General features: G+C 34.8%; 1 protein-coding gene across 3 annotated transcripts in view; it reads right to left on the bottom strand.

The window, feature by feature from the left end:
• Positions 1-12422, bottom strand: part of CACNA2D1 (calcium voltage-gated channel auxiliary subunit alpha2delta 1) — a 676615-nt gene that overhangs the window by 78887 nt on the left and 585306 nt on the right. For all 3 annotated transcript variants that reach the window (XM_036759223.1, XM_036759222.1, XM_036759224.1), the window contains exons 13-15: positions 7847-7925; positions 6115-6164; positions 2693-2782 (exon numbers count right to left, since the gene is read on the bottom strand). In XM_036759223.1, coding sequence (XP_036615118.1) covers positions 2693-2782; positions 6115-6164; positions 7847-7925 — 219 coding nt within the window. The remainder of the gene's footprint in view (positions 1-2692; positions 2783-6114; positions 6165-7846; positions 7926-12422) is intronic.

Here is a 12422-nt window from a genome sequence, read left to right on the forward strand (position 1 = left end):
GCTGGGATGGTGGAATAAAATTTTGAGAATGAAAGTAAAATGCACATTAAGTCATGTACTTGAGTTTAAAAAACAAACTACCTAAGTATGCGACAAGGCAGATGGGATGAAAAAGTTCATAAGAAAGGAAAAAAAAAACACCCTACCAAAACTAAGAGTTCTCATAGACCATATGAACCTACAGCACAAGGAGGCAGAATACAAGCAAATGAGAAATTAGACTACATTAATACAGTTATAGTACCTTGCAATGAAAGGAGTGATGAGATAGCTATTTACTAGTCTTTTTAATTACAGGCATTTTTCAAGGTAGAGCTCTGAGGCTTCTACTCTTTCTTTTCACTCTTTGTAGGGTACGCAGAGTATACGAGAGGGAAGTAGGTGGACTGGTGGACTGAGCACCAGACTCAGACTCAGGAAAACATGAGATCATATGCTGCTTCAGATACTTCCTAGCTGTGTCAATCTGGACAAATCCTTTAACCTCTCCGCCTCAGTTTCCTCATATATAAAATAGAGGTAATATTAACATGTAACTCCCAGGGTGGGGGTGGGGGCTGTCAAAAGAGATTAGATAAGTAAAGTACATTGCAAATCTTAAAGGGCAATGTGAATTTTAGTTATTATTTTTACATTTATTACATACATGTATTGACAAAAGTAATAGAGAGACTACCTCTAGGGCTATGTGTTCAGTTCTAGGAATGACATTTCTTTAGGACCAGGATGAGTTTGTGCTATCTTAGTGATCCTGGCGATGAATTAAAACATAATTAAATGCATGTGGACCATAAAATCTTAATTAAAATAACATGATAGGTTTTATTGATACAGAGAATTCCCGGGTAAGAAAGCTCTCTCTAGTAATGCTGCAACTTATATTCTTAAGGACTTGCCTGGAGCATGGAGGGATTAAATGACTTGCCCAGGGTCACAAAGCCAGTATTTGGAGTTGCAACAGGTCTTCCTGAGGCCAGCTCTCTTTTACTTAGGATAAAATATTGAAACACTTTATAATTACTAAAAAACACATGTTGCTATGTCTTCCATCTCCATATTTACCGTGGTAACAAAGCTGGAGCAGAAAGGCATGCTACATAGCCACAAGAATACGTACTACTAAACTGCCAGGACTCCACTCATATATAAGACTTTTATATTCCAAGTGAGAAGGAAACAAAAGTCCAGTTCAAGCCTTCATCCTCCAGTCCAACTGGATGGCCTTCCTGGCCCGTTTATGGAAAACCTTCCCAAGATCATGTAAAACAGATACCACTTCTACGACATTATTTCAATATGAACTTTGCCAAGAAGGAGCTTATCTACAAGAGGTTGACTCAGATGATGAAGAGGCTAGAAGCAATGTTATGAGGATCAGCTGAAGAAATTAAGGATGTTTCAGCCTGGGCAAGAGAATACCGAAAGGGGCCAAAATAGTTATATTCAGATATTTAGAGATTTGAAAGACTGCCATTTTGAAGAGGCAGTGTTGTTCTGCTTGGCCTTGGAAAGAGAAACTAGGAAATTCAAAACTGTTGAAGTGATGAAAAGGCCAATTTCAATTCAACATAAGGAAAAATTTTCTTATAATTAGAGCTTTCCAAAAGTGAACCATGTTGCTTCAAGGGATAGTGAATTCCAAAAAGCCAAAGTTAAATATATCAAAATGGTAGTAGTCAGGAACTTAGGAGCATGTTAGAGTGTACAGAACCGGACAAATTAAGGACCAGCTTCATGAAATTCTAACAATAAAGATAAGACTTTACTCTTGTTGGAAATATCCAGGAATATATTAAAAGGTACTGGTTCATTGCTGACCTTTGTTATTAGGACAGGATCGGTGATACTTTTGCAAATGTGGCACTTCTGTGAGGCAGAAGCTACAGAGCAGGTGTAAAAGGGGAGGATAGTCTAGGGTGAGAAGGGCAAGGACCGCTGAAGCATACCCTGTAGGCATGCAAACCCACCTCCTGCTAAGGATACTACCATTTGAAGAACAAACTAGATAACAATGATTTTGAATAATAATAAACAATAGATGTGATTATAAAACAGATTTTTGCCTTGCATCTATATCTGGGTTTAATTAATAAGCAAGTATATATTAAATACTTATATAGTAAGTAATAATGAACTCTTTAGTCTTTAGAATTACATAGTTCTCATACCTCTCATAGAATTCTTTTGAATTACATGGAACTTCATACCTCTTATATTGTTAATATATTCTGTTCTGCACTAAACTTAGTAAATATTCATAGTCATTTTATAGTGTTCTGTAGTTTTATTATAAACTAAAAGTTCAGAGGTTGTGTCTTATTTACCTTTGTATCTAAAGCTCAGTGCTTTGAAAATATGGGTGCTCAATAGTTGTTAAATATGATTATTTCATGTTAATATCTGTCACTAAATGTGAACTTAATAATTCATAATTATTCACATAAAATAACCATATTTTCCCCCATAGTTATTGAGAATTGCGATATAATTGTGATATAATTTTTAAAAAATAAAGAAAAAAACTCTGCACACTGAGAATTAACAAAGCAAAGCCCTAGCAACAGGTTATAAGAGTCATATTTATGGGGAGGTGGCACAGATGGGGGGAATGCCAACAGAAAAGTAGGTGGAAATCATTAGCATATGCCAGAATTATGATATTCATCTCTGCATAAAAAACAGAAAACCTTACCAGTGCATCCAAGTATACATTGGTCCACTGGACTTGCTTGGCTTTCTCTCCTGCCAAAACCATTGGTCTTCCCAGGACATCCAAATATTCCTATTCAAATGATAGAAAGGTCAATCTCAAGTGATCGACAAGTGATAAAAAATAACCTATAGGTATATTAAAATATGGAAAAATCCATGCAAAATCATATTAGATGAAATAATGGGAAAATTAATATCTTTGTTACTAACATGGACTATGTAAAGTGATATTTCTGTCATCTTTAAGTCAGCAGTATATAGCTCATTCTATTTACATGACATATTCCACCCTATTTCTTATCCTGAAACAATCAGGATATTCTCTTCAGGCATAAAAAGAAGATAATTTTGTATTTTTCTTGTAGTTTATCTTATGAAAGGAACTACTGAAAACTATGATTTACAGGGTAGAGTGCTGATCTTAAAAATAAATAAATAAAGCAAGCCCAAGTCTGACTTCCTATCAGAGATTGGCTGAAATTCAAAATTGTATTTAAACTTATCAACAAATAAATGAAGTACTGAGCCAAATCTCCACAGTAGATTCAAATGCAGCTGCTGTTTTATTTCAGACTGAATGTATTCAGTGTTTACATTTTAAACAAATTCGATGTTATTCTAAAAATGTAGACTTTCATTCTATAATAATGCAGATTATGATTTTTAAGCAACAATAATAGAAGCAGTCAAATTTCTTGCAAAATAATATATAATTACTTAAATTACCCCAATGGTCTTCCATATTCTTATGATATGTTGTAAGTAGACAACTGATCTAGGATTTTGCTGTAGAAATGTGAGGTTTTGGTTTGTCTGCTTTTTCTTACCTCATTTTCTCTTAAAGTAAACTCTCAACTTAATCTTAATCTCCTTTTGGAGATCTCCCTACTGAAAATCTGGGGGGTATCCATCTTGTCTGGAAATATCTTTTGACCATTTCACCACCCAATTGATTGGGGATGTATTTTTATTATTTTTATGGTGACAGCTAAATCTGGAGCTAGAGTGGACCTGAAAGTTCATCTAGTCCAGGGACTCCTGATCTTTTTTATTTCATTGATACCTCTGGCAAATTGGTGAAGCCTACAGATCCCTTCTTGGAACAATGTTTTTAAAAGTATAAAAGAAAACACAAAGGATTACAAAAGAAATCAATCATATTTAAATGCAGTCATCAAATTATATGAAGAACCAAGTTCACAGACCTCAGATTAAAAACCCCTAATCTGTTCTAAACATTTCATTTTACATATAATACAAATGAATCCCAGAGATATGTGATTTGATTTCAAAAATACATCAAAACAACTATTGTCTCGATTCTTTATTCCTCTTTCCAACTTCCTTAGACACAGAGAATACTGGTGTCTCTCTCTCTCTCTCTCTCTCTCTCTCTCTTGCAGTTTCTATACTTAGTATAGGATATTCTGATGAATAACACCCACAGTTGAAACCTATTTAATTACACAGTAGTAAAAACAACAGCTAGCATTTATATAGAGATTTAAGGTTTACCAAATGCTTTACATTTACATTATCTCAGTTGATCCTGTGATGTAGGTGCTATTATTACACACACCCCCTTTTAAGGAAACTGGGGCATTAGAAGGGACTCCAGACAGAAGCTTCCTAGTCCAACACTTTCTAGTTCACTGGAAGTAGTAGGTTCAGTGATTTGTTTATATTCGCAAAAGGAATAAATGTCAGAGGAAGGATTTGAACCGAGCTTCTCTGGCTCCAGTGCTTTATCTTCTCTACCACATAGAACCGCTTTCTCTCTAGAACAAAAGACCCTCTATAACTGAACTTGAAGCCAGGAGCTGGAACGTGAGAGACACTCCACTACCACATGTCCTGTGGCCATGAGACGTAGAGCAATAGAGGACCACCTGGCAGGGACAGCAGAGGTCAAGCACACTAGAAGCAACAAAATCTCATCCCTAGAGAAAACTGGCAATTTAGCAGCCCAGGAGGAGTGAGTTGCTTCTCTGTGTGTGTGTTTTCTAGTTACACGTGATCCCAATATCCATGCCCCTTCCCCTGTTTTTCCTTGGGTGTATGTGCTCTTTCCCTCGGTGGTATCTGCATTTGTGGAAGGGTATGCCACTGGTTTATAGGAGGGGGGGAATGTTCAACTTGCTATTCCCCTTAGTAGGCTATTTCATGAAAAGCCTTTGTGTTGAACTGATTAGGTCCCTTGGCTGCCTAGAAAAGTAAACAGATTAACATGGGGTTGTGATTGTAAATAGATGTAGACTCAGAGAGTACTGTAAGCTTTGAAGTGATTTTCTAGGAGTCCTGTATATGAGAGGAGGTGCCCCAGATGCTACAGAGTGCACCAAAGACATCTGGGAAATTCCTGTGTTAATCACAGTCAACTATAGAAACATTGTGAGATGTCTTTCGTATGTTAGCAGGTAAATCCAAAAGAACAGCTACTTGAGATATCCTATCTTGACTCTAGAGTATGCTAGAGTTGCTATATAGTATGGTTCAAAGGGCAAACAATAGTATTATCACCGGAAAATAAAAGATTTAGTTCTCTCCAAAATTCTAATGATCTTTCTTGTTATGGAGTGAGTTTTATCTCATTGGAGGTTTTCAAAAGAGGCTACATGATTATCAAGTGTCATCTCTATCACAGTGAGGATTTTTTTTGGGGGAATGGGTTGGATTAGATGACAAATGAGATCTCTTCTGTGTCTAAAGTTCTGTGACGGACACCAAAACATAGCATAGTGTCTTGGAGCGAGGAAGACCTGGATTCAGTTGTATCTTATAAACTTAGTACCTTTGTGATTCTGACCAAGTTGCTAAATTTTGCTTTGCCTCACTTTCCTAATCTATAAAATGAATGGGGTGAGCTCAGTTGCCTTTAAAATATTTCAGGGCTTTATCATCTTATGACCTCAGCTCTATCTAGAGTCTACATATAATTCGGCCATTAATGTTTCTTGTTCTATCACATATATGTGTATATATATATGTCTGCAGTGATATACATATATATACATGTATATCGTACAAGTATACACATACACACAACTTCATGTTCAAAGTAACAATCTAAATCTTCATGAAAAAAACAAGATTGAAATTATATAGTTGAAATTTCAGTAAAATTTTACTGGATTTCTTGTCTACAGTAGTAATATAAAGATAAAAAGAAATTTACATCATGTTTTACTTGAGATGTGACATATATGTAGCAAATATGAAAAGAGGAATAATAATTATCACATAAATGGAAAAAATGCTCATAATTTTAAGTGTATTTTTTATATGAGGGTAAACTTTGCTACTTCATTTTCTGATTTATTTTCTTCCTCTGATAATTTTTAAATTTCTATATAAAAATAGCATCTTGCTCTTCTGCAAATCAGTTTGAGATTACAGTCCTACCTGAGTATTGATCCTTATAGCTCCAATGGATGGAATTTCATAATAGTAACCTGAAATAAACAAAAGATCCACTGTTTCACAAAAATTAAAGAAATATATTTCTTGTATTTATAGGCTTATTTCTGGTTTGTTTGTGGAGTACAAAGCAGAACACCAAAATTCTCTCATTTTTTGAAAGGCAATGAATTATTACTAAAATAGAATGATGTTAAATGCAAATAATGGGCATTATATCAGACTTCTTAACCTGTTTTAAAAAGAAATAAAATGAATTCTCCTAAATGTGTTCAGGGCAATAAGGAAACTATAGTATGATCCAAATGAATGCCCCCGGAGGAGAAACAAAGTCATGTGATTGGTATTTATTTGAAATTTATTAGTGTTTAGTGTAATTATTTGCTTAAAATCAATCTGAATAGTAAATACAGCATGCTTATGATACTCAATCGGTATTAAACCAAAAATTAAAACTAATCAATTCACATCACATTTTTCTGGAAGATGTGTTCAAATTCTACATTTGATGCATATTAGCTATATGACATTAGGTGAATCATAACCTATGAGAGTTCTCTACAATTCTCTAAGATTATAGATTGTACAGAGAGTTCCATCTTCCATTGGTAGAAGGGGTCAGTCTGGAATTCCAAGACCATTTAAATCACAGTTTCAGTCCCTACTGATATCTGAACTACAGAGTAATATCGTATTTTTACATACATCTTTCATTTAACTGTCATTTAAATAGATAAAGCAATAATTTTCAAGAAAAAAATAGAGCTTTAATGGTGTCAAGGGAAAAATGTAAAGTAGCAATATTAAATTTCTTTTATTCAAAGGACTCACCAACTTTTAACTCACTCTGCTTATAATACTACTGCTGGATTTTTATCAGTTTGGCATTCTCTTTCATTTCAGTTCAATTCAACTCACATTTCTTAAGAATTCTCTGAATGCATGGTAGTTCTGTATTCTTAATTTAGACCAGGTCTGAACTAAGAAAATGCAATAAAAAATGAAAATCATAACTGATATTTCAAGTAGAAGAGAAGGACTTTGGATTGAATTATCCTAATGTTTGCTTCAACTGCTATTGTAGATCTGGTTTTGCTTTCGATTTCTCAAAAGATATACTTAGAGTCTTAAGTTTAGCTCAATTACTGTTCAAGGTAGATTTAAGTTTTGAATTCCTTCCAAAATATAGAATGCTGCAAACCTCCCACTGTACTACTGTTGGAAGATAGTATCTTATGGAGTACATTATGAGGCAGTGTGGTACAATGGAAAGAACATTGGCTCTAGGTGAGAAAGGAGTTCTTTACCTAAGGGAGCTATACACTGACAATCAGCCTGCAGATGGGTTTTGGTGGTGGTGGTGGGGAGTCACTGAATTTAGTTGGAAAAATAGGACATTTTTATTTTCATTAATGTCTAACTGAAATTTAGCATTACCTTCAATTACTTAAAAACTTTAATATTTGAAGAGGTCCATAGGCTTCCCCAGATTGCCAAAGCAGCACAAATAAAGTTAAAACTTATGCTTACAGGGGATGGGTAAAATTCCCACCTATGATGATCAATACCTGTGTAAAATTGGACAAGTCAAAAATCTCTCTGGGCCTCAATTTCATTATCTGTAAAATGAAGGTGTTGGGCTAGATACCCTCTGAGGATCCCATCTAGACAAATAGTTCTATTATATGTTTGTACACTAAAAAAATACATCAGTTACCTTTGTTTTCACAGGCCATCCACTGTATTGGTCCTCTGTCGTAATTATGCTGACCAACTGAAAATGTGAATACACGCACCTTAATGAATTAAAGAAAACACAAAACAAAGTTAGAGAGACTATCAAGGCAATTGAATAAGAAACTAAAACATGGCAAAAAATTGAAAAATAAAAAGAGGAGCTCTGGAAGGCAATAATAGGAAAAGACATTTCTGCATTTTTCTCCTTTGAACATGAGTCTGAACTAATGAGATTCCAGTAACTGTTAGAAAAATACATAGGTCTAAATCCCAGTGCCTTCAGCTTCTGGTCTATGAAATAAGATCTAGGATGGAATTTTTACATCCTACCCAATTCACCAGCAACTTGCGGACTCCCCAAAGTAAACAAATATGGAACAAAACGCTATTTATTGTGACCGAATGCTTTAATAGATGTGCATATACTTGTGACTTTTTATTTTCTCTGGGAAGAAGTACAGAATCCTCTATATGTCCTTTCAAACCTTTCATAACATGTACCTTTGGATCCTTTTCATTCTTCTTAACCATAACTCTTCTCAACTTACTCTGCCATCCAGAGACACTGACCTCCTGGTTGTTCCTAACACAAGATAGTCCATCTCTTGACCTTGGACATTTTCATTGGCTATCTCCCACGCCTGGAATCTTCTCTCTCATCTCCACCTGCTAGGTTTCCTTCAAGTCTCAGCTAAGTTCCCATTTTCTGTAAGAAGCCTTTCCTAGTCCTCCTTAATCTTAGTACCTTTCCTTTGTGACTATCTCTGATTTATTCTGCATATATTTTGTTAGCACATATTTATGTGGAGGTTGTCTCCCCATTAGACTATTAAGATCCTTCAGATCAGGGATTCCCTTCTCCCCTTCTTTGTATCCCCAGTGCTTAGCATAGTCCCTGGCTCATAGTAGGCACTTAATAAATGTCTGACTTGACTTGACTTACTGGTAACTTTGACAAATATGACACAGCACAGACACCTCCACTAATGTCTTACTTCGGTGTTCCATTTTGTTTTGAAGTATATTCTGGGCCCCTGAAAGCTATGCCAACTAGGCACATGCTTTTTCCAGATTGGAAAGACTTCTGGCCTAGCCCTATGGCCATGTCTGTCATCTATAGAATATCCTAGCTATTTTTGACCCCAATATAGAGACATCATTTTGGATCTCCTCGAACATAAAAGACAACAACCAACCAGACTAGGAGAAATTCTTTTTGAGAAGTTAGGTTACCAGGTGATTTTTTTGAGGAGGGTGGCAACTCACAAATGACATCTACTAAGGTATAAGTGATTGTGAAGACAAAGGCAAATGGAGAATTGTAAGGCAACACTGTGGAACTCATAGATCCTCGAAGTATTGTAGAATGACTTGGACACTTTGTGACTATAGATATTCTTGTTTCTTCTTCCAGTTTCCATATATAAAAACATGCAGATAATGTAGTGTGACCCATTACAATGTTACATGCAATGATATGTAAGAAGTGAAAAATGAGTCAGTTATTGAGTCAGATTTTAAGGCAAATAAAGAATTCATGCCCCAAACATTTTTATAGAGAATGTTAACATGAATTATAATTTAAAAATACACGTTGAAACATATGTACATTTTATTTCACATATCTGTTAATAACCTAATACTGTCAGACACTTTCAGTATTTTAATAAAGATAACTTTGAAATTATAATTTTATGACTTAATATATTAAAAATTAAATGTGTTATTAAAGTAATTTGTCTTTTAAACATACTGCAAATAAAGTCTTATCTTAAAAGTGTTATATATTAATATTTACTAATATCTTTTAAAATACTGTTCATAAAAGTACTATTTCTTTTTTAAAGTACAATGCTAGAAGGAATGAAATTTAAGAATACTTAAAAAGACCACTTTTTTTTAGCAACAAGGCAAAGAAAATTAAGGCAGAATGAACATTTTATTTAAAAGTAAAACTTTGATAAATTTTTTTCATCAGTTGAAACACCTGGTCTTTATTATGTTAAGGCATAATATTAATATACTTATTCTAATATGTTTATGTAATAAAACATACTGTCAATATTATATTGTGTGATAATATACCAATATATAGTACAGTATAATAAAATATGTGATACTTTGTATATGCAATATATAAAATACAAATTTCCTATTTTAACACATGAATGTATGTATATATATATATATTTATGTATGTATGTATATACATATATATATATACACACACATATATTCAGACCACAAAACCAAATGATTTGTGAAACTGTGAAATTCCTATTGTTAAAGAGAAGGGAATAAATAGTTGCAGGCTTTGTGCTGAGTCCTTTACAATATCATTTCATTTGATCCTGTGAAGAATGATGTGTGACCTGATTTTTTTTTTATATTTGGAAAAGTGAATTAGAATACTCCAAATCACTTTTCCTGCTAAAGGAAATAACTTCAGAGGAATAATACTTTCCATAACTCCTAATTCTAGATTATGACATTAAGAGCAAATGATATATTCCAAGAATTTTGTTTGAAACATATCGAGTGCTTATTTTGGTATTTTTTTCTAGTTACAGACATTATCTCTTTAGCTGTGGTTCCCAGGATACAAAATGTAGAAGTTTTCACATCTGATTCTTGTTCATTCAGTGAATAGCAGTTATGTAGATCCAAGAGGTATGCTTGCAAGTATTTAACACCCAGTTCTCCAGATTTTTTTTAATACAGGACATACTTTGAAGTTTAATCTGCATTATTAACATTTTCTCCATCAGTTTGTTTGGTCTAGAGAATCAGCAATAAATCAAGCCCTTATTCATAGCATTTGCCAGTTTCCAAGGTGTAAATACTCATACCAAAAATTTAACACTTGGCTCCTGAGAGCCAGTAGAGGTGAGCACTAGCATACCCCTTTATAGATGACACTGTAAATAGTTTGCTTTAGAAAATGTGGCTATGGTTACTTTACTTGGGGAACAATTTCATTTGGAGCCAAAGTGACTGAGTTCAATGGCAGGCTCACCAGCTTTCTTCCTGCCCTCAGACCCCAGCCCTTATACTTGGGAACTTCAATCTACATGTTGATTTCCCCTCAAATGTTCTTGTTTCGCAGTATCTCTCTCTCTAATTCTCATAAGCAGCACTTTCACTCAGTCTCAATCACATCAAAAAATGATCAAAGTCTTGGTAACTCACAAGTGTTCCAACTCCACAATCCACTATTCTGAATTCTTCTGATCATTACCTCCTATCTTTCCATGTCTCGCCATGCCTCAGCCTTCCTAAATCTATTCTCTATCATTACAGAAACCTCTAGTCATTCCACTCCTCCTTAATTTCCCAGACCATCATCCCTGCACTAGTCGACTTCCCTCCCTTTCAAATCTTGGTCTTGTAATTAACCTGTGAAATATGTTTTCCAATACCTATGAGTTGCCCCAAACTCTCCTTTTCTTCTAATTGCTCTGTTTCTATCAAAGGTACCACCATCCTCCTAGACACCAGGTTTGCAGGCTAGGAATCATCTTCAACTCTTCATTCTCATTAACTATCCATATTATCAAATTATTCACTAATGCTTGCTGATTTTACCTAACCCACATCTCCTATAATTCTTCTATACTTCAGGTCGTCATTACCTTTTGCCTAGACTTTTATTACAGAACTCTCCTAATTGGTCTTCAGGTATCCAGCCTATCTCCCAGCCTTTCTCTGTATACAACTTCAAAACATCTATCAAATTAATGTTCCTAAACCTGAGGCCTAATCATGTTACTCTCCTGTGCAAAAAAACCCAAACAAACAAACAAAAAAAACGCACCAAAAAAACGGAACAACAACAACTCCACTGGCTCCTGTTGCCACTAGGATAAAATACAAACTCTTGGGTATTTAAATCTCTAACAGGTTGGCTCGAGTCTATCTTTCCAGGCTGATTATACATTGCTCCAGTTTACACACCACATAGTCTAGTAAAACTGGCCGCCTTGCTCCTTCCTCTACATTGCACAGGCTGTCTCCCATTGCCTGGAATGTTCTCTTTAAATCTTTGTCTGCTTTTAAGTCTCACCTCAGATGTTAACTCTTAAAACATCTTTTGCCGATTCTTCAATTTTTTTTAGTGCTTTGCCTTTGCAGCTCTTCTGCATCACTTTGTATATATGTCTTGTGTATATCTTGTATTTAGTTACCTCTGAATGTATATTCCTTTTAGTAGAATGGAAGCTCACTGATCACAGGGTCTAATTTGCGTTTAGCTTTGTAATTCCAGTGTCAGCACTGGTTGGCACTGACGTGAAGTGAACTGACTCCATTCAGAACAAATGGACAGGGGAAAAAAATCCATACATTAATGTGTCCTACTGGCGGGGTATGCTGGAGCTCACCAGAGCTAATTATTAAATTGTTGTTCTAAGCATATATGCATCACAAATCAGCAGACACTAGAAATTAGGGCTTGAGTTACTTTCTTGTTGATTTCTAGACTTAAGGAAGTGATAGAAAAAAATGTCAATAATGAAAAGTAAACTGCAAAGTGTGTTATGTATCTTTTTTTTTCCCCT

This window comes from Trichosurus vulpecula, chromosome 5 (assembly GCF_011100635.1).
Source record: "Trichosurus vulpecula isolate mTriVul1 chromosome 5, mTriVul1.pri, whole genome shotgun sequence".
NCBI classification, from domain to species: domain Eukaryota; kingdom Metazoa; phylum Chordata; class Mammalia; order Diprotodontia; family Phalangeridae; genus Trichosurus; species Trichosurus vulpecula.